The sequence below is a fragment of the Rhinoderma darwinii genome, chromosome 3 (assembly GCF_050947455.1).
Source record: "Rhinoderma darwinii isolate aRhiDar2 chromosome 3, aRhiDar2.hap1, whole genome shotgun sequence".
In the NCBI taxonomy this organism is placed as follows: domain Eukaryota; kingdom Metazoa; phylum Chordata; class Amphibia; order Anura; family Rhinodermatidae; genus Rhinoderma; species Rhinoderma darwinii.
This window is the reverse complement of record NC_134689.1, coordinates 87,696,069-87,719,556: the sequence shown is the minus strand read 5'-3', so window position 1 is coordinate 87,719,556 and position 23,488 is coordinate 87,696,069. Positions and strand designations below refer to the sequence as shown.

The following is a 23,488-nucleotide window of genomic DNA, read 5'->3' as shown; positions in this document are numbered from 1 at the left end:
AAACTCACAGCATGTCCTATTTATGGTCCGTTTTTGCGGACCTTGTCGACCATTGAATTCTACGGGTGCGTGAATAACACGGCAGCACACGGACAACGCTGTCCGTGTTAAACGCATCAGTTGCTAAAGAAATGCAGAGGAAAAAAGTGCTTGGAGAGAAGAAACAGACGTGCAAAGCACACTGATGCAGTACGGAAAGAAACACTGATGGCACACGGACATGAAATGCATGAATTACGGTCCGTTTTTTGTGCACGCAAATCGGACACGCTCGTGTGAATGTAGCCTAATTGACATATCTTCCCCTGTACAGCCAGTGACCACAGAGGACTGATAAACTAAATCCTCTTCATTTTATCACCTCCCTTACCAATCTGACAAGACATGTGCACTCTGATTGTCACATTCAGGTTTTTTTATTTTTTTATTTCCTACCAGAAGACAAATTTAATCACCGCTTGTACCTAATCAGCAGGAGCATTGATAGAATCTAAATAGTTTATCTTCTGCCTCCCTTAAAAAAAAACATTGAAGACGCTAAAGCTATAAATCCACTTTTAAAATTTGATAGGCTTAGATACACTACCTCATCAGTACACTGTTCCTATTCATTACTTAGTAAGGAAATCTCTACCCATAGGTACATCAGCCCTTTCCCCGAAAATGTCAACTCTAATGTGTATATATAATAGTATTTCTCTGAAATATAGCCATGCAGTTAATAAATAATACCAGTATACAAGGACCAAATAATACATGCACACCATGGCCACATATATCTACTATAAGGACCAATAATATTACTATACAGTGACCATAAAGTGGTCACATACCAGTTTTGCACTGGCACTCTGGAGAGTATCATCACACTGAATACCGTGCAATGTACAGTACAAATAAATCCAGTGCTTCACAGGTGATGTCTTCTCTGATTGGACTTATTTTCTTTCCATCTCTCCTCTAACAGATCTCTGTGATGACTTCTCCATTTGACCCAGACCTCAATGACAACTTCTCCTAGCCACCACTTGTTTCTGCAGAGTTTGCTGCCCCCTTTAGTGCACAACATGCTATTAGTGCCCCACACAAAAATAGTGGTTCCTTGGTGCCGCCCACACTATAATGGTGTCCCTGTGTGCCGTCACAAAGAATTGGTGTCCTCACACATTAATGGTGCCTCCTTAGTTCCCTTCACAGTAAAAGTGCACAGTATTGTTGTCCACTTAGTAGGGATGCACGATGCATCGAAACTTCGATACTGTTTCGATATCGTGCACCCCCAAACTGTTCGATACCGTTATTTTATGTATTTCGATACGAAGCTGTGCGGCCGTACAGCTTGGTTTTGTAACACAGGGATGTATGAGAGCGGGGCTGCGGTTGTGTGTTACAGACATTGCCCCGCTCCTGAAATTAAGTGCGCGCGCGCTCAGCATGAGGTGATGTGACCAGCGCTGCACTAATGAACGGCGGTACTAAAGACGGAACATAGCGGGCGCGCTGCAAAACACCCACATGTTCTGTCTTCAGTGCCTGAACCGCCGCTCATTAGTGCAGCACTGGCCGCATCGCCTCAGGCTGACCGCGCACTCAATGTCACAGCCGCAGCCCCGCTCTATAACGGCGGAGATCAGAGAACCTCTTCTCCGCCGTTATTCTCCTAAATGCTGCGATCAAAGCTGACTGCAGCATTCAGGGGGAAATAAGAAGGGGAATGCCCTTTGGATCGCGTCACAGGGATTGAGGGACATACCATATATGGGCAGACAGCCCAGGGTATATTGAAGGACCCCAGGGCTGTCTTACCATATGTCGTGTTGTTAGGGCATACTTAGGTATGTCCCAACAACTGCTTGTGTACTATCAGTATATAGATATATGGCAGTACATTAAAGTTTAAAAATAAAGTAAAAACAAAGTAATATAAAAAGTTATATAAAAAAAAAATACACATACACCTTTTTTACAATAAACATTAAAATAAGTCTCAATACATAAAATATACACCTATTCGGTATCGATACGGCCGTAATAACCTGCACAACAATTTTTTTTCCGCCATTTATCATGTATACGCTGTAAAAAAATTAAATAAAACCTTTCTTTCACTTATTGTGAGGCACGAGGTGTGATGAATTTAACCTCCATGTGCCTCACATTAATAGTAATTAACCCCATCATGTACCTTACACAAAAAAGTTTAATAAGTGAAAAAAAAAGAAAAACACACTTTGACCCCTTACAAACTGTTTTATTATTAACAAACAAAATAAAGTAAAAAAGTTACACATATTTGGTATTGCCGCATCCGTAACGACCCCGACTATAAACTTATTACATAATTTAACCCGCACGGTGAACGTTGTAAAAAGTAAAATAAAAAACCATGCAAAAATTGCTGTTTTCTTTGAATCCAGCCTTAAAAAAAAATGTGATAAAAAGTGATCAAAAAGTCGCATCTACGCCAAAATGGTAACGATAAAAACTACAAGTCGTCCCGCAAAAAAAAAGCCCTCCTACAATTGCGTTGGCGAAAAAATAAAAACGTTACGGCTCTTCAAATATGGAGACACAAAAACAAATAATTTTGAAAAAAGTGTTTTCACTGTGTAAAAGTAGTAAAACATACAAAAACTATAAAAATTTGGTATCGTTGCAATCGTAACAACCCACTGAATAAAGTTATTGTGTTATTTATACCACACAGTAAACGGCGTAAATTTAGGATGCAGAAAAGTGTGGCGAAATTTCAGTTTTTTTTCTATTCCCGCTCCCCCCCCAAAAAAAAAATGTAATAAAAGTTCATCAATAGATGCTATGTACCCCAAAATGGTGCTATTAAAAATTACAACTTGTCCCGCATAAAACAAGACCTTATACAGCTATGTCGACGCAAAAATAAAAAGTGTATAGCTCTTGGAATGAGACGATGGAAAAACGTAAAAAATCGCTTGGTCATTAACAGCTAAAATAGGCTGGTCATTAAGGGGTTAAATTATGTAAGGTGTTTACTTTCAGAAAATACACTCCTGAAAATGTATCTAACTTTTTAACACATTTAAAACACATGTATTGCAGTATATTGTCTCTTTTACAGGCTTCTAGTAAGTCCTGCCAGAGGCATGGCTTAGCAGAGGTAGATCTGGGGTCCTTCATTAGGCCCCCAGGCTGCCATGACATCTATTAGCGCCCCCGATCGCGTTGTGCGAAGGGGCTGTCCTGCTGGGGGTTTCCCATGAAGGACATTAATGACATCCATAGGATAGGATATGTCATGGATGTTCGATAGATGCGGGTCCCAACTCTGGGACCCGCACCTATCCCTAGAATGGGGCCCCCTAAACCCTAGCTCTGGGACCCTAGCATTAGAACGGGGCCCCCTAAAGTTTTAGCTTTTTGTGCTCTACCTGCCACTTAAGGATTACATGGTTGAGTTACGGAAACAGCGTAACTCGCTGAGCTACGCGGTTTCCGTAACTCCCATAGTGAATGGCAGTTACGGAAGCAGCGTAGCATGCGACCTACGCTGTTTTCGTAATTACTTTGCAGTTCTATGGGAGTTGCGGAAACAGCGTATCTCAGTGAGCTAGGCTATTTCCGTAACTCATCCGTGTTATCATTAAGTGGCTGGAAGAGCACAAAAAGTTAGAACTTTAGGGGGCCCCTTTCTAGTGATAGGGTCCCAGAACTAGGGTTTAGGGGCCCCGTCCTAGAGATGCTGGTGCTGGTCCCAGAGGTGCGACTCCCATCTATCTGAAATTTGTCATATCCTGTGGATATGTCATAAATATGCTTCATGGGAAGACCCCTATAAATGCCGCGGTTGCTATTGACCGCAGCATTTAACTAGTTTAAACGGCCGGGAACAGCAAGATCGATATTCCTGGCCGTTAGAGCAGCGTGTCAGCTGTAAAACACAGCTGACACCCGCAGTGTATCGAGCGGGTTAAGCGCGTGAGCCTGCTACAAACATCATCCTCCCGGCTCCATGATGTGCGGACACGTCATGGATCAGGGAAGGTATTAATTAAGGAAGCAGTCAGGGGGTCTGGCACAGCCGGGTCCATTGACTATCGATTTAACGACAGAGTTTTTAGCAAGATTTTTTCTAGCTAAAAACGATCTTATAATCCGAAAAATACGGTAATAAGTTTTATTTTTACTTTTTACAATTCAGGATTTATTTATGTATGTCATAAGTATGAAAATTGTCCTGAAAGCTAAAGGGCTAAATGTAACTTGCCTTGTTGTTCCTGTTTGTTTAAAAGCATAATAGGCTATTTAACATTTACACCTAACTTGTATTTTGTTTTTTAGTGACAGTGAGAACGACAAACAGAAGAAGCCACTTTCTGCAAAAGTAAGTAGGTCTTTCCCTTATGACGAACTACTAAACTGGATCATCTTTTTGCAGAAAAATTGTAGTCTAAAGACTGACTTAATTTAGAAGAAGTTAATTCACAAGTGACATCTAGTGTGCCTGCACATGATTTGGGCATGTTTGAAAAAACTGTCAGCTACAACAACACAACAGAGAACTGACAATATGTCTGTTAGTGAATAAAACAGAACTACCAAGTCTTATTGTAAAGCTTCACGTTTTAACTGCAATTTGTGGTTGCACCGAGAATACATGGATAACTTGGAGAGAAGGGCGTTCTCACTACAGAGGTGGACAATTCCTACCCTTTTGGTAATTCGGGCTGGGACCAGGGGTAGGCATCTGCGTAGGGGCTGTTAGAACTCAGGCATGGAGGGGGGGGGGGGGCAAAGTCATAATTTAAAAACGACTTACATTTTCTATGCAGCCCCTTAGCACGGAGTCTGAGCGGCTGGTTATACTTGTAAGGCCCCATGCACACGACCGTATTTTTCATTCGTAATTACGGACCCATTTTATGGCCTATGGACACCTTTCCATATTTTTACGGAAGGGTCGTCTGTTTCGTAGAAATGATCTGTAAAATATAGAACATGTCCTATTCTTGTCCGTAATTACTGCACAGACACCCAATAGAAGTCTATGGCCGCATCTGTAATTACGGATATGCACCTGTAGCCGTCTGTAATTACGAAAGCGTTGCTAGGCGATGACATGTTTGCAGATGTTGCACCGCATTTGTGGGTTTCTTTTGGCGGATCCGTATACACGATCCATTAGATGTACTACAGCCCGTATTTTCAGATACCGTTCCATACATGCGGATACGTTGCGGATGACTATGGATCTGTATTTACGGACAGTATTTACGGATGGATGAAAATACGGTTGTGTGCATGGGGCACCTTTTCCAATCAGCAAGGAGAGAGAGATACTGCGGGACCATAGGAGCACTGAACTCCTGCAGTGGGGGGGGGGGGGGGGGGCTATTCTCACGCTTCCCTTTTCTGGTTCCAATAACTTGTCTCCTCTTCTGCTCTGTCCTTTTCCTGTTCCTCCAGCAACATTGATTAACGTGGTGGGATAAATTATTTGATTTCTTCATCGTCCATTTGGGGAAGCTTGTTACACATTCATTTGTACAGCTGGTGTCGCGTTCTATGAGATCTGTATAAATGGAATGCACTGAGCACCCCCTAATGAGATAAAAGTGTAAATAAGGTGTTGAGAGAAAAAAAGGTATATAAAGAAAACAGAATAAACATGATCTAAACATGTAATCTCTGTGATTTGGCAGAAATTGCTAATTGGACCCCCAATCACTAGAGTAAGATGGCTGCAACACTACCAAAGGCTAACTTGATTTTTTAACTACACAGGACCTATTCTAACTGTTGTATGAGTAGGTGAGGGGTCCTAACTTATTGAATCCTACAAACAGTAAATTATAGCATATCCTGTCTGCCCCCCTCCCCCCACTTTCTCACGACCGGGTGGGACATGTTAAAGGGGTGACGCTACTGGTTCTGTGGAACAGATGAAGCGGAGAGGATCAAGATGGAGTGAATGTGTCCAGACTAGGTGAGTATTCTGCTCATTGGTGTCAGTAGCCACCTTTTTTACTTTCACTAGGTGCAACACCAAATTGCAGTTCAGTCGGTCTGACATCTTCTGCCTTCCCTGCCTGGCCCCGAGACTGCACCGCCTCTCTAAATTAATCGGCACACTCTCTGACCTTGCAGAGCTGGAATCCGGTTCCTTGCCTCTTGTGGTGACAGAACTTACCAAGGTCTGCCAGTCCATGATGGGCATGCTGGGCTGTCTAGCTGACCATTTTCTTTCCACAAGGCTATTTACTGAATATTGTTATTTGAACCTCCCTCAAGTCAAATAGGGCCAAGACTAATACTTCCTGTTATCGTCCTCTCTTGGTGACGACCTCTGTTTCAATCCCCAGGCCCGCCGGATGCTCTGGGTATCCCCGCCGGGGAGGATCTACATAGCAGAGGGAAGACTTTTTTAAATTGTAGCGATCTGATTCTAAATTAGATACCAACCAGAGCTTCAATATGGTGCCTCCATCATGAAAAGCATTATTACCATTATCTGGGAGACACTCCAGATCAAGGATTCTGAATCCTCTAAGGCCGCATGCACACGAATGTATTTTATACTGGCGTAAATACGGGTACTTGGTCACACATATTCGACCCATATTGCACCAGTATTTGCGGACCATATTGCACTGCACTAATCGGCAGCCCCTTCTCTCTATCAGTGCAGGATAGAGAGAAGGGACAGCCCTTTCTGTAGTAAAAGTAAAAGAAATTCATACTTACCCGGCCGTTGTCTTGGTGACGCGTCCCTCTTTCGACATCCAGCCCGACCTCCCTGGATGACGCGGCACTCCTTGTGACCGCTGCAGCCTGTGATTGGCTGCAGCGGTCACATGGGCTGAAACGTCATCCCAGGAGGCCAGACTGGAGGAAGAAGCAGGGAGTTCTGGGTAAGTATGAACGTTTTTTTTTTTTTTTACAGGTTGATCTATATTGTGATCGGAAGTCACTGTCCCGGGTGCTGAGAGTTACTGCCGATCGTTTAACTCTTTCAGCACCCTGGACAGTGACTATCCACTGACGTCGCCTAGCAACGCTCCCGTAATTATGGGCCTGCCCGTGCCGTAATCACGGCCTAAAATAGGACATGTTCTATATTTTTCAACTGCCCGGACACCTTCCCGTAAGCATACGGGGAGGTACCCGTGGCCTATAAAAGTCTATGGGCCCGTAATTACGGGCGTTTTTACGTTCGTGTGCATGGGGCCTAACTCAGAAATTTTTTGCTTTCGTCAGACTGTGTCCTCCTTAGGTTTTTCCAAAATATCCCGACAGAGTCCTCTCCAAGGAGTGGAAACACCCTGACAGGCGCTTCTCCCGCACATGTTAATCTACAGTATCCGTTCCCAGAGGATCTTTTGGCCAAGTGGACCACTTTCCCTAGGGTATATCCTCTGGTCTCACGGCTGTCCAAGACTACTACTCTCCCTATGACGGACGCTACCTCTTTCCATTACCCCTTAGTATGACGTTTGGAATCCTTTGTCAAGTCATTCTTTGAAGTGTGAGGTTTGGCCTGTCTTCGCATTCATCTATGTCAGTGAAGCTTTCACGTAATGGGCTCCTCATCTTCACCAAAGCATCATGTCCAGGGCTCCCCATGAAGGTCAAGGGGCTTGGGTGGTGGGCAGACTCCTCCTTTATCATGATTTCTGGATTAGACACGTCTCAAACGCATGGGTCTGTGAGTTTGGATTTGTTTCCATGCCCCATAAGCGGTTTCCTGCTGTCTGTTCCCCCAAGTAACCCTTCCAGGACTTTCTGTTTTTTTTTTTTTTCATTCTGTGGATTCTCTCCTCTCCCAAGGTGTGTAATCATTCCTGTTCCTCAGTAGCAGAAATTCCAGGGCTTTTACTTGACCTCCTCCAGGACCACGAAAAGCTTCAACAGGGCAAGTTCTTTTTTCGGTGGATACCAGACACATTGGATCGCGGCTTGCAGCCCTGTCGAACCCTTATCAATTTGTTTTTTCTTACCTTCGGCCTTGGCGACTGCCCCTAGTGTTTTCATGAAGATTCTTGCCTAGGTCTTGGCACTTCTCCGGTCCTTCAAGATCTTTTGTCATCCTATACCTAAACTATATCCTGGTGAATGCCCCTTAACATTCCAAAAGCCTTTACAGCCTTCAAATCACTTTAGACACCCCTACTCACTTCGGCGACAATGACGTCAGGAGCTTTCCTGACACAGTGCTTCAGATAACGTTCTGCCCCGGGGGGCTTCAGGCAACCTATCCCACTGTATACCTATGCAGTGGTATGCGTTTTGGCCTCCCGTCGGCGGTATATTTCAGGAGTCCTTCTGAAGTATACCTCAGACGGAAGGCTGTAATGTGATGTAAAAGTTTTTTTTTTTTTTTTTTTTTCTTAATATATACAGATTTTACCTGGGTGCGCATTTGGTTCCCAGGTTGAAAAATTTAAATCCAAATAATACTTTTTAGTGGCAAAAAAAAACCAAAAAACAATGTTATAATAAAGTTTTGCTGTGTGTTGTGCACATCGGTCTCTCCTCCTAAAAATAGCAGCATTTACAAATAGCTATATTGTGCTTCTATATTACTGGTGGTATAATCGCTACATGTCAGAAATAGTGTGTCATTTAGGCGAACGACTAAGTCCAACCAATGAGGTCTTACAACAAAGAGACTAGCTAAGCAGCAAATGAGGGGGTGGGGGCCCACCATTTAAGAAACCGCTTGTATATCCATGTGTCCCAATCCAACCGCACAAATACCTCATGCGGATATAGTGCTACTAACAGTGGCATGTCTTGTATCATTGAAATCCTGCCACGGTTTCCATAATTTAAAAAATTTGGTGTGAGTACCTCAGTCCAACTAGAGTTCCTCCAACCGAGCAATTTGTTGAATTTTCTCAAACCATTATTCTAAAGATAGAGTAGTCATTGATCTCCACTTCAGATGGATGAGAAGCTTAGCAGCAGTTATCAAAATCATGGGGAGATTATTGTTAGGGGGGATCAACTCCAGCATTGGGAGCCAAAGCAGGATAAGCTCAGGAGAGAGCGAGAGAGATTTAGAGCAAATTAAATTGACATGATGTAAAACATCTCTCCAGAACGGTTTATTAACCGTACAGTTCCACCAAAGATGAGACATCGTACCTCGCTCAAAATTACACCTCCATCAGGTATCTGGAGAATAACCCATTCATTTTAACGGATATGGGTTTTTATACCACCTTGTCATGGTCTTATAAGAATTCTCTTGGATTCTAATGCATCTTGAGAACCCATTCGAGTTAGCTAAGATTCTGGAGGTCTCCGCTGGTGTAAACAGTGTGTCCAGTTCCCTTTCCCAAGCTGCTATAAAGGATTGTGCAACAGAGTCATCATTGGAGAGCAATTATCCTATAAATTTCGGATAATAGGCACTTAGGTAGCTGAGAAGCAGACAAAAATGACCCCAGCCAGTTTGTGTCTCCTTTAGGTGATCGAGTCATTCCCGCAAATCTTCTAAATATGTTCTGGAGAGACAATATATGTAAAAAGGATAAATGAAAAGGGAAGGGGAAGAGGTAAGGAAGAGAAGGGCAAGAAGCTTTGCTTCTTGCTCTTCCTTACCTCTTCCCCCTTCCCTTTTCATTTGTTAAATTTAGTTGGTGGTGTACACCAGGGCAGAATTGGAAGCAATAAGTCCTTGAGAGGAATTTTTTGTCAATGAAAAAAGGATACCCTATTCGTCTTGGTCGCAGATAACAAGGAAACCAATGTAGGTATTTGCGTAGGGTTCCTGAGGTGGGGAGAAATAGTACAGTTTGTTAAACTTGACCAGGGGAGTAATAAAGATGTTGTGTGACATAAGCCAGGAGTAGACTAAGCGGTATTAATGATGACGGGGAACTATAGGCTTATGACAAAAAGTCTTGTACAACTGTAACAGTTCCTCTGGTAGTCAAGCTACAAAGAGGGTGGCTAGGTTTAACCTGACCAAAGATGAATACTTTTGTCCCCTAATAAATATCTCTCATTGTAAGTGAGGGGAGTAGTCTGTCCAATGTACCAATGCGAGCCATCTTGATAAATGATTTGCTCTATAGTAGGACCAGACATTCGGCAGGCCACAGCCACCTAATGTCCTGTGGTGTCTAAGTTGTTGAAAGGCTATTCTAGGGCGTTTACCATTCCAGATGAAACTTGAAAACAAAGTTAAGGCAATTAAAAAAGGATCTAGGCAATTTTATGGGGACCGCTAAAACGGTGTATAGAATCTAAGGTAAGTTATATGTTTTAATAATATTTTTTTTCCCCAGCCAGGAAACAAATGGAATATAAAAGTGAGAAAATTTGGTCTGCTATTTTTGATAGTATGGGTTTATAGTTATGTAGGTATAAGTCGTGGAGGTTACAGGGAATACGAATCGCCACATATTTAATCGTATCGGAGGTCCAAGAAAACTTATCTTAGGGAGGGCCTGAGATGGATTTGTGATTAAAACGAAGTACATCTGCGAACGCCGCGACGGAATGCATGTGGGAGCCAACATGTAGTCCCTGAATTTCAGGGGTCTGTGAGATTTTCCGGATTAGAGTCTCCATCACCAAAATGAAGAGAGGGAGAGAGTGGGCGTCCCTGTCTAGTTCCATCATTTATTTAAAAAACCGGTGAGTGTGCGCCATTAATCGTAAGTCTAGCATGTGGGTCTTTTATGAAGAGAAAAAATTGCTCCAATAAAGGTGCCTGGGAAGCCCAATCTCTCCAACACAGCCTCCATAAAATGCCAGGAGACACTATCAAAGGCCTTCTCCGCATCTGTGCTGAGAAGGACCAACGGTAGACTACGCTTTTTGGCGAAGGCAATTGCATTATTATTCTAGTCGTATTGAACCTACCCTCTCGTCCTGGAACAAACCCTGTCAGTTCCGGTGATATAAGCTTAGGGAGGAGTCCCTGTAAGCGTTGAGCAAGAAATTTTGCCCACCACTTAGTATTTGCATTTAAAAGGGAGATTGGTCTATAATTGGCACACCTTGTCGGGTCCTTACCCTCTTTAGGTATTAGAGTAATGAATACTTCCATTATTTGTCTGGGGAGGTTCTGTCCTAGTAAGAGGGAATTAGAGGGAGAGAAAATGTGGAGCCATATCAGAAAACTTTTTATAATATATAATCGGTAACCCAACAGGTCTCTTGCCAATTCGAATAGATGAAAGTACTTTAGTTAACTCTTCTAGTGTGAAGGCCCAAGCAAAGCTTCTCTACCCGTCTCAGACAATCTGGGAAGTTGTACTGAGTCCAAAAAGGCCGAAACTAAGTCTGTTTTATCCGATATGCTGAACACAGGCTGGGAATCTCCCAAGTTGTACAGGGAAGTATAGAACCTGTGGAACTCTGAGGCGATGTCAGAGGTGTCTGAGACCACCCTGCCATCATCTAGAAATATGCGATTTCTCTTTTGGCTTCTTAACAATTGCTGACATCACCTTAGACCCTTTATCCCCATGGGCATAATGTTAGTATTTGCACCTCTGTAAGGATTTTTCTGCTTTTATATTTAATATAAATATACATATACATTTGATATACATTACCTCCAGCCAGGACGTGATGTGTATTCAGAATCCTGACACGTCTGAATCTTTTCTGTGAGATTTCCAGCAAGGCAAACGTAATCTTGCGAGATTACGCTGTAAACTGTCATTTAAAACAAGATTACGTTTGCATTGCTGGAAATCTCACAGAAAAGATTCAGACGTGTCAGGATTCTGAATAAACATCACATCCTGGCTGGAGGTAATGTATATTCATTATCAGGACACTGCAGTAATGTTAGTGTTTGTGTATGTTGCTTCACATAACGATATAACTATATCGCTAGTGCAGTGTAAATGAATGGAGAGAAGTGCATGACGCTGATTGGTCATCGTCATACACTCCTCTGTACAACGCCCACTTGGTCTAAAGTAAAACACGCCCACTTAGTCCAAAGTAAAAACACGCCCAGTTGGGCATTAAGGAACGAATTAGCATAAAGCTAAAAATCGCTCATAGTGGTAAAAATAGATCGTTTTTCTAAATAAAAAGCACTACTGTCACCTACATTACAGCGCCGATCTGCTTATGTAGGAGATAGGGCACTTATAATGTGGTGACAGAGCCTCTTTAAGCATTAGTAGAAAAATAAATTAAATTAAAACAATTCTTAAAAGTAGCAAGCGGTAACATGATAATCTCATATTAAGACGTCACAAGGAGTAGATAGTCCCTTCCTGAGAGAGAATTGAGAACATATCTAACTAAAATCATACCTGACTCACATTGTCAATGACTCCTTTCTTAAAGAGGCTCTATCACCAGATTATAAGTACCCCATCTCCTACATAATCAGATTGGCGCTGTAATGTAGATAACGGTGGTTTTTATTTTGAAAATGATAATTTTTGACAGTTTTGAACAATTTTAGATATGCTAATTAGTTTCTTAATAGACAATGGGGCGTGTTTTTACTTTTTACCAACTGGGCGCTGTGGGGAGAAGTGTATGATGCTGACCAATCAGTGTCATACACTTCTCTCCGTTCATGTACTCACACACAGTGTGATTGCGCAGTGAAAGAAGCTGGGCTGGAACAATGAGAAGTGTAGGCACTGATTGGTCACTGATTGGTCAGCGTCATACACTCCTCTGTACAACGCCCAGTTGGTAAAAAGTAAAAACACGCCCAGTTGTCTATTAAGAAACTAATTATTATATCTAAAATTGTTTATAACATGGTAAAAAATGATCGTTTTTCAAAATCAAAACCACTTATCTACATTACAGCGCCGATCAGAATATGTAGGAGCTAGGGCAGTTATAATCTGGTGACAGAGCCTCTTTAAGTAACCGTTAGAAACTAGCGAACATCTCCAAGCCTTAAACCAAAGGCGGGCAAAAAACAGGAGATTAGTGGAAGTTCTTTTAAGTCACCAGCGGGTTACAATCCACAGATTTACGTTTAGGGGATTTCCCTTTCGTGTATGCTCTCCAGTCTTCCTGTGAGGGTAGAACAGGGAACGGCACGTGTGGTTGAATCGAGAGCCAAGAGGTGAACTCCTTGGGCGGTATGTCCAGTCTGCTCCATATCTGTTTCAGGTCATCGGGATGTTTTATGGTGATCTGTTTGCCATCACAGAGGGTCGATAAACCGAATGGAAAGAGCCAGTGAAAAGGAATCTTCTTCACCTGTAGCTCATTTGTAAGTGGTCTCAACAGCTGACGTTTTGCAAGCGTGCTGGCTGCAATGTCCTGAAAAAACAAAATTTGGAAACCTTCAAAGGCGACCGAAGCGCGTTCTCTGGCTCTCCCCAGTATTGCTGCAGTATCCACATAACTTAGTAGGCCACAGATAACATCTTCTGGTGGGTCTGTTGTCGCCTTTTTGGGGAGCAATTCTCTATGTATCCGTTCCACCACAATTTTCTGTGCCCTCTCCACTCCCAAAAGATCTGAGAAAAGAGACATGGCAGCAGCTGGCAGAGCTTCATGGGAAACACTTTCCGGGAGGCCCCGTAGTCTGATATTCTTTCTGTGACTGCAGTTTTCCTGATCTTCTATCATGAGAAAGCATATGTTCTTGTTTTGCTAGCAAATTAGTTTGTATGGCGTCACTGTGTACCGCAATAGCAGATTGCGTGGTTTCCAGCGTTTCCACCCTACTCCCCACATGCTTCATTTCAGCTTTAATATCAGAAAGTTCCTTAAGAACCGGGGAGAGGGCCCGAGCCAGGCACTTTTGAAGGAAAAATTTAGATAATTGGCAGGTGTCGGAAGAAGCGGCTGTATCTGATGCTGCGCTTTCATAATCTGTCAGCTCCTTGATCTCTCCCTGTGGCATCATCTTAAAGATATTTCCCCTTGCCGAGTATTGAGGGGTCAGATTGTTTCCGGAGGAATTTGTCAAGATCTTGCTGACTTTAAAGAGACTCTGTCACCACATTATAAGTGCCCTGTCTCCTACATAAGGAGATGGGCGCTGTAATGTAGGTGACAGTAATGCTTTTTATTTTAAAAAAACGATCTTTTTTCGCAAAGTTAGGAGCGATTTAAGTTTATGCTAATGAGCTTTCTTAATGCCCAAGTGGGCGTACTTTTACTTTCGACCAAGTGGGCGTTGTACAGAGGAGTGCATGACGCTGAGCAATCGGCATCATGCACTCCTCTCCATTCATTTACACTGCACTAGCGATATAGATATATCGCTATGTGCAGCCTCATACACAAGCCCTAACATTACTAGTGTCCTGATAATGAATACACATGAAATCCAGCCTGGACCTCATGTGTACTCAGAATCCTGACACTTCTGAATCTTTTTTTGTGAGATTCCAGCAACGGATACGAAATCTCGCGAGATCTCGGAGCTAAACGAGATTTGGTTTCACTTGCCGGAATCTCACAAAAAAAGAGTCAGAAGTGTCAGGATTCTGAGTACACATGACGTCCAGGCTGGATTTCATGTGTACTTATTATCAGGACACTAGTAATGTTAGGGCTTGTGTATGAGGCTGCACATTGTGATATATCTATATCGCTAGTGCAGTGTAAATGAATGGAGAGGAGTGCATGATGCCGATTGGTCAGCGTCATGCACTCCTCTGTACAACGCCCACTTGGTCGAAAGTAAAAGTACGCCCACTTGGGCATTAAGAAAGCTCATTAGCATAAACTTAAATCGCTCCTAACTTTGTGAAAAAAGATCGTTTTTTTTAAATAAAAAGCATTACTGTCACCTACATTACAGCGCCGACCTCCTTATGTAGGAGATAGGCCACTTATAATGTGGTGACAGTCTCTTTAATACTTTTTCGGTGTGCTCAAAAGTTCCTTATTTTTTTCCTTAGCTCGTTTAACCATTGTTAATAGAGAAATGCTGTACAAAGTGCTTGAAAATGCAAACCAGTCAGGGTGAGATCTACAGATCAGACCATATTATATCAGAAGTTCACACAGCATGACGGTGCAGTACATGTATGTGACAACCAGTAGCAATAGCGTCAGTTGTGACAGGATCTCTGGTACAATGACCAGCCTTGCGTCTCCTTATGGTGAGGGCGGGGAAGACAGTATTGTGCTAAGCTTGTCTTTATAATGACTGGTCCCTCAGCAATTAAGCCCTGCACAATATAGGTCAATTGCATAAAAAAATTACCAGACATGCTGATGGGTAAGTGGAGGGCTGATATGTGGCACTTGCTGAGAACCGCTGGAACGCTGGCCATGTCATCCACGCAAAATGGCTGCTTCAACACGTGGAGCACCTCTGCCTCCACTAGACAGTTCCTCTAATCCTCCCTGACCCCTGGTACCTTTATCCCCACAGCGGAGCGCTCCAGGATAGAGGGCAGGTGTAGCCACATGGCCGGTGAGTATCCTTGCACTGCACCGCTGCCAAAAGCCGCCGGCGCGCAGTCCAGAAATCTTGGCCGCGGCTTCTCTATTATGTCAAGTCTCGGCGGCCGAAAAATGGCGTGAGTGGCCTCCAGAACAGGTCTATCCACTCTGTGTTCCACCAGAGTCTGGGATCAAGCAGGATGGGCTCAGTGCCTCAAAATCCTGCGGATGGGCTCGGATTCCGTTATAATCTACGGAGCCCCTCTCTCGCACGTCCGGCTTGTGCAGCGTCCAAGCCACGCCCCCTTTATTAGTTTTTTTTATTGTGCAAAATTAGTAAAATATAAAAATAAAAAAAAACTATAAATTTGGCATCGCTGTAATCTTACTGATCCACAGAATGTTACAATTTATACCAAACAAACGCCATAAAAACAAAACCTATGGCAAAATTGCTGTTTTTTAGTAACTAAAAAAATTAGTTAATAAAATACATTATATTAAGCCTAAAATGCTGCCATTAAACAATATTTGCCTAGCAAAAAACAAGCCCTTATATGGCTGTTACCATAAAAATAAAAAAGTTTTTTTAGTTTGTTTTTAGAATGTGAAGATGATAAAACAAAAAGGATTGCACCGTCCTGAAGTCCAAAATAGGCCACATCCTCTAGGAGTATTGTTCAAAACCGTTATTAGACTTTATGAATATTAAACTATAGAAATTCTGTAGTTTATTAGTTAGGGTATGTTCACACGAGGGCGTCAGTAACGGCTGAAATTACGGGGATGTTTCAGCCTGAAAACATGACCGTAATTTCAGCCGTAACGGCATGTGCAGGCGCTTGAACGCCGCGTCAATTACGGACGTAATTGGCGCTGCTATTCATTGGAGTCCATGAATAACGGCTCCAATTACGGCCAAAGAAGTGACAGGTCACTTCTTTGACGCGGGCGTCTATTTACGCGCCGTCATTTGACAGCGGCGCGTAAATTACGCCTCGTGTGAACAGACAAACGTCTGCCCATTGCTTTCAATGGGCAGATGTTTGTCAGCGCTATTGAGGCGCTATTTTCAGATGTAATTCGGGGCTAAAACGCCCGAATTACGTCCGTAAATAGGCTGTGTGAACATACCCTTACAGGTCAATCGCCTCCCCCATTGAAAATGTCGCTGAAAGGTTGTTACTGGAGTCGTGCATTAAACCTGTGACGACTGTGAAGTAGCAGTTTTCTTCACCCTCACTGATTTGTCACCTAATGTGACGGCTCACTTGGCCAATACTTCATTTTCTGACAGCACTGTGTCCGCATTCAGTGCAGTTCAGATTCGGTGCATGGCAGGCACACTGATACCTGAGTTAAACAGTCTTAGGAGATGACACAAATCGAACCAATAAATAAATCATATGTTTATTTCTAGTTCGCTATGAGGGGCTTTGTGTGATAACAGCAGGGGCATGTATTAGATGAGAGGAGACTGGATATAATGCTTGGACTAAGGTTTGCCCTGACAGACTATTAGACAGCCCTTGTGGCCTTTATTAGTCATGATTTTCCAGTTGCCCACTAGCTATCACATTTCCGGCCCTGATAGGGATGGGACAAGGGGACACAGTGGGACCAGCATATCGACAGGGGACCCTTCTAACTAACTATAGGGGTGAACTAGTTTAACCCTTTTGGTAAATAATAATCTGTGAGGTCCAGAAACTGGGATTCCGACACACCACTAGAAAGTGCGAAGTGTTACTGTGGCTTGCAGCTTGGAGACCCTCGGCTTACTAAGGTAATAGTAACAAGGTGTCCGTAGACTTCAGTCGGACTTTGTTACGTGTACGTTACACCTTCATTAGAAATTATTAGGACTGATTATGCTTTATTTGGGTTGCACCTCTCTGAAGGTCCTCCACAGCTCACCCATGCTTGTTTCTTGTATTTGGAGGTTGTCAGAGGAATTCTGCATTATTTATTGCCATTTGTAAAACCGGGACTAATGATCTTTTCGAGCAGTGGCGTAACTACCGCTGTAGCAGCCGTAGCGGCTGCTACGGGGCCCGGCGGCATGAGTGGGCCTGTGTCGCCCGCCGGCACGGGCCCCCACCATGGCCGGAGGCTCCGCTAGCTTCCCCTATGGCTGCTACAGCGCGACGCCACTGAACACTACGGCAGAGCAGGGAGGTATCTCCCCGCTCTGCCATTAAAGGGGTTGTTCCTACATAAGACATGTATCCCCTATCCACAGGATAGGGGATACATGTGTGATCGTTGGCAGCGATAGGGGGACCGAAAGTCCCCTGAAGTTCTCCATGAGAAATCTCGGACTTCCGGGGTCTGTGTCGGCAGCTCCGTAGAATTGAATGGAGCGCCGGTCGCGCTTGTGCGCATGCGTGACCAGTGCTGCTTTCATTTTAATTGAACTGCGCAGACTCGAAGTCTGAGGTTAGTCATGGAGAACTTCGGGGGACTTTCGGTCCCCCGTTCTCCCTATCGCTGCCAACGGATAGGGGATACATGTCTTTTGTAGGACACACTATAGGTCAGATTTTTTTGGGGGGTTGGGGCTGTATAGGGTTACCTACAGGCGGGGCTGTATAGGGTTAACTACAGGCGGGGCTGTATAGGGTTAACTACAGGCGGGGCTGTATAGGGTTAACTACAGGCGGGGCTGTATAGGGTTAACTACAGGCGGGGCTGTATAGGGTTACCTACAGGGGGGCTGTACAGCGTTACCTACGGGGGGGGCTGTACGGCGTTACCTACAGGGGGCTGTACGGCGTTACCTACAGGGGGGCTGTACGGCGTTACCTTTAGGGGGGGCTGTACGGTGTTACCTTTAGGGGGGGCTGTACGGCGTTACCTACAGGGGGGGCTGTATGGCGTTACCTACAGGGGGGGCTGTATGTCGCTATCTACAGGGGGGCTGTATGGCGCTATCTACAGGGGGGCTGTATGGCGCTATCTACAGGGGGGGCTGTATTGCGTTATATACAGGGGGGACTGTATGGCGTTATCTACAGGGGCTGTATGGCGCTATTTACAAAGGTGTCTATATGGCGTTATCTACAGGAGGGGCTGTATGGCGTTATCTACAGAGGGGGCTGTAAAAAAGGCACTATCTACAAGAGGGGGTGGTGTGACACCCAGGGGAGGGGGGGCCCCAGTCAAAAGTTTGCTATGGGGCCCAGTCTTTCCTAGTTACGCCCCTGTTTTCGAGATAAGATTTTTTTTTTTTTTTTTAAGTCAAAGCATCCTGACTGCTAAAGTGGTAAAAATCAGTGCAGTCTGTTTCTAAGAAGTAGGTGACGATGTTTTGACCCTTATATTAAATGTAATCTTTTGACCGGATTCAATTCTGATTTGACTTTAAAACGACGATTTGCCTATTTTTATATATTTGTCATGCTATCGATTTTACTTTCATTCTATTCGTATTGGTATTTGCAGAAACAGAAAATGAATAAAGTGAATGCTACTCCAAGTAACAAGAATTTAAGAGGTATGTGTAATATTGCATGTAAATTGTGTGTTAATAGCACTGCTGGACCAGGGTTACCACCTCTACCTGGATAATTTTTATACCAGCGTCCCGCTCTTCAACTTCCTCGCTTCCAGAAGTCCTGCGGCATGCGGCACTGCTAGAAGAAATCTGAGAGTCCTCCCTAAGACTCTGCTTGGGCAAACACTCAGAAGGGGTGAGAGCAGGGCACAATCCAGCAGCAACATATTGTGTGCCAAGTACAAGGACAAGAGAGATGTCCCACCAGTACCCATGTACCTGCACGAGGTACCAGTACAGAGACCCCTAAACCAGACTGCATCCTGGACTACAATAGGTACATGGGAGGGGTGGACTTGTCCGATGAAGTCCTGAAGCCCTACAGCGCCATGCGGTGTGGTATAAGAAGCTGGCCGTGCACATCATACAGATGGCTTTGTACAATGCGTACGTCGATGGGCAGGCCAGAGGGGAACTTTCCTGGAATTTCAAGAGGTGGTTATCAAGAACCTAATCTTTAGGGACCAAGAAGGGGGGGGGGGCACCCAGTACTTCTGGAAGCGAGGCCACACGCATCGTACCAGGGCAACACTTTCCAGGAGAAGTTCCCCAAACTGGCAAGAAGGGAAAAAGTCAAAAGAGGTGCAAAGTCTGCTATAAGAGGGGGATAAGGGAGGACACAATATATCAATGTGACACGTGTCCCGAAAAACCAGAGCTCTGTATGAAAGAGTGTTTTAAAATTTATCATACATCCCTTGGTTTATAATTTACCCCAATTTTACTTACCCTGATGTACTCCGCACAGCTTATCCCCCCTCGTCTTTCCCCTCTGGGCCCTGCTGTGTGCCCAGGCAGCTGATAACATCCACATGTAGGGTATTGCCGTACCCAGGAGAACCCACATTACAGTTTATGGGGTGTATATCTCCGGTCAAAATGCTCACTACACCTCTAGCTGAATGCCTTAAGGGTGTCGTTTTTAAAACGGGGTCACTTCTTGCGGGTTTCAACTGTACTGGTACATCAGGGGCTTCTGCATACATGACTTCGCACCAGAATATCCCCAGTAGGCCAAATGGTGGTCCTTTCCTTCTGAGCCCTCCCATGGGCCCAAACCGCAGTTTATCACCACAAATGGGGTATTGCGGCACTCAGAACAAATTGTGCAACAGAATGGGGTATTTTATTTCTTGTGAAAATAAGACATTTTCAGCCAAAACGACATATTTGAAAAAATTAATTTTGTTTTAATTCCCAGCCCAATTCAAATAAGTTCTGTGAAAAAACTATGGGTCACAACACCCACAAAATGGTCACAACACCCATAAATTAATTTCTTGAGGGGTGTAGTTTCCAAAATGGGGTCACTTCTGGTGGGTTTCCATTGCTTTGATACCTCTGGGGCTCTGCAAATGCGACATGGCACCCGAAAACCAAACCAGCAAAATCTGCACTCCAAAGATCACACAGCGCTCCTTCCCTTCTGAGGCCTCCCATGGGCCCAAACGGCAGTTTATAGCCACAAATGGGGTATTGCTGCACTCAGGAGAAATTGGGTAATAAAATGGGGTATTTTGTTCCCTGTGAAAATAAGAAATTTTGATCACAAATGACATCTTATTGGAAAAAATGAAATTTTTTCATTTCACAGCCCAATTCAAATAGGTGCTGTGAAAAAAGCTGTGTGGTCAAAATGGTAACAACAACCATAAATTAATTCCTTGAGGGGTGTAGTTTCCAAAATGGGGTCACTATTGGGGAATTCCTACTGTTTTGGCACCTCAACACCTTTTCAAACCTGGCATGCTGCCTAAAATATATTCTAATAAAAAAAGAGGCCTCAAAATGCACTAGGTGCTTCTTTGCTTCTAGGGCTTGTGTTTTATTCCAGGAGCGCAGTAGGGCCACATGTGGGACATTTCTAAAAACTGCATAATCTGGACAATACATATTTAGTAGTGTTTCTCTGGTAAAACCTTCTGTGTTACAGAAAAAAAATTGCATAAAATTTAAATTCAGCAAGAAAAATGAAATTTGCAAATTTCACCTCCACTTTGCTTTAATTCCTGTGAAATGCCTGAAGGGTTAAAAAACTTTCTAAATGCTGTTTTGAATACTTTGAGGGGTCTAGTTTTTAAAATGGGGTGTTTTATCAGGGCTTCTAATACATAGGCCCCTCAAAGCCACTTCAGAACTGAAGAGGTACCTTAAAAAAAGGCTTTTGAAATTTTCTTGAAAATATGAGACATTGCTGTTTATGTTCTAAGCCTTGTAACGTCCAAGAAAAATAAAAGAATGTTCAAAAAACGATGCCAATCTAAAGTAGACATATGTGAACTAGTAACTATTTTGGGTGGTATAACCGTCTGTTTTACAAGCAGATGCATTTAAATTCTGAAAAATGCTATTTTTTCTACATTTTCTCTCAATTTTGCAATTTTTCACCAATAAACACTGAATATATCAAGCAAATTTTACCACGAACATGAAGCCCAATGTGTCACGAGAAAACAATCTCAGAATCGCTTGGATAGGTTTAAGCATTCCGACGTTATTACCACATAAATTTAAATATGTCAGATTTGAAAAATGGGCTCTGAGCCTTAAGGCCCAAACTAGGCTGCGTCCTTAAGGGGTTAATAATAAACGACTGATAAGGGAAAAAGGGGATTTTTACTTTTATTACTTTTAAAACTTTTATTTTCTTATTTTTACACATCTTTCTTTTAACTTTTTTTTTTTACTTTATTACTTTGTCCCACTAGGGGACTTGAGGGCAGGAGGCTCTGATCGCTATTCTAATACACTGCACTACATGCATAGTGCAGTGTATTAGAGCTGTCAGTTACTCACTGACAGCAAGCACAGTGGGTCCTGACTTTGTCAGGACCCACTAGGCTTCCGTCGATGGCATAGCCGGACGCCATTGTTTGGTGTCCGGTTGCCATACTCACCATCGCCGGCCGCTATCGTGTAGCAGGCCGGCGATGGTAGCTTAACCCCTAAAAAGCCGCAATCTCTATTGAACGCGGCTTTTAAAGGGAATGTGTCGCTAGAATTTTTTTTATTAAACAGTTAGTATATACATGATTAGACATTGTTCTAATTTTTGAAGTTTTTTCACGAGTCAGGAAATATTATAAATTAGATTCTAATTTATAACATTTCCCTGTGCTGGTCACTAGAGGGAGCAATTCCCAAAATTGCAGCATTGGCATGTGGTAAAGCAACCACATTGCTTTACGCTGCAAAATTTGAGAAGACCCACTCGCTCTAACGTCCTCAAACAATCCCCCCTCCTTTATCCTGGCTAGTGCCAGGAGAAAGGAGGGGCTTGAATGTTCAAACCTTCTACACTGTCGCCATTTTTTGAGCGAATACACAGTGTAGTAGGCTTACATACAGTGTTAATCACACACGAACATACACAAACATACCTTACCTGCTCCTGCCGCCGCTCCCTCCGGTCTGTCCGCTCGCTTCTGAACACATGTCCGGAAGCCGCGATCGGAAGTAGTCATCTTACTGTCCGGCCGCAAGAAAATGGCGCCGGATGTCGCTCGGCCGAAGACCTTCCATTTGGAATGTGTGGGAGCGACACAGACGGCGTACACCATTCGCTATGTGGATGTATGTGCCGTACTCCATCTCTGTATGTGTCGTTAATCGACACATACAGAGATGAAATAAAAAAATGGCAGCCCCAATAGTGAAGAAAAGGTTAAAAAAAAAAAAAAAAAAAAAAGTAAAACGCAAACACACAAATAAATAATTTTTTTTAAATAAAACACCGAAAGCAAATTGATATAAAAAAAAATTTCCGCGACACCCTTCCTTTAAGGGTTTAATCAGCGGGGACACAGCGATAGGTCCCCGCTGTATGAGACAGCAGCTGTCACAGCTCCTGTATGTGTCAGGAGGACGGCCGAAACGACCGTTACTTCAGAGACGTACTATTAGGTCATGGAGCGCGAACGATGCAGCTACCATGACCTAATAGTACGTCCAGGAGCGGGAAGGGGTTAAAAGAGGCATAATATAATAACAATATCTTGCTGGCTTTAGAAGCAGCTGTTATTTAGTTTATGATCTACAAGTACACCCATATCCTTCTCAACTTGTGACTCTCCCAGTGGAGTTCCCCCTAGGACATATGATGCATGCAGGTTGTTGGTACCCAGATGCATTACTTTACATTTATCTTCATTAAACCTAATTTGCCAAGTGGACGCCCAAACACTTAGTTTGTCCAAATCTGCTTGCAATTTACGAACATCTTCTATAGACTGAACAATACTACATAGTTTGGTGTCCTCTGCAAAAATAGAAATAGTGCTATTAATCCCATCCTCTATCATTAACCCCTTCGCACACCTTGCCGCTAATGCACGTCAAGGTGTGCAGTAACTTTGCGCACCTTGACGTGCAGTTACGTCTGCGCTTTGACAGTTAACCGCAGTGCGGCGCTGCACCAGAGCGGAGGTTAATTGCAGGGTGTGTCTGCTCTGCATTCCCTGTTGCCGATCAGCGTCCCATCGCCGCTGATTTCGGCAATTAACCCCTTAAATATGGCGGTCGATTTTTCTGCAAGGTGAACACCGCAAAAAACCATGCCAGTCACTATTTTTTGGTCACCACCCCTCCCAAAATATAGAATAA

The 23,488-nt window shown here is 43.5% G+C and overlaps 1 protein-coding gene across 1 annotated transcript in view; it reads left to right on the top strand.

The window, feature by feature from the left end:
* Nucleotides 1-23,488, top strand: part of LOC142750375 (uncharacterized) — a 468,269-nt gene that overhangs the window by 6,917 nt on the left and 437,864 nt on the right. Inside the window, exons 3-4 of the mRNA XM_075859374.1 lie at nt 4,318-4,360; nt 18,775-18,826. Of these exons, the coding sequence (XP_075715489.1) occupies nt 4,318-4,360; nt 18,775-18,826 (95 nt within the window). The remainder of the gene's footprint in view (nt 1-4,317; nt 4,361-18,774; nt 18,827-23,488) is intronic.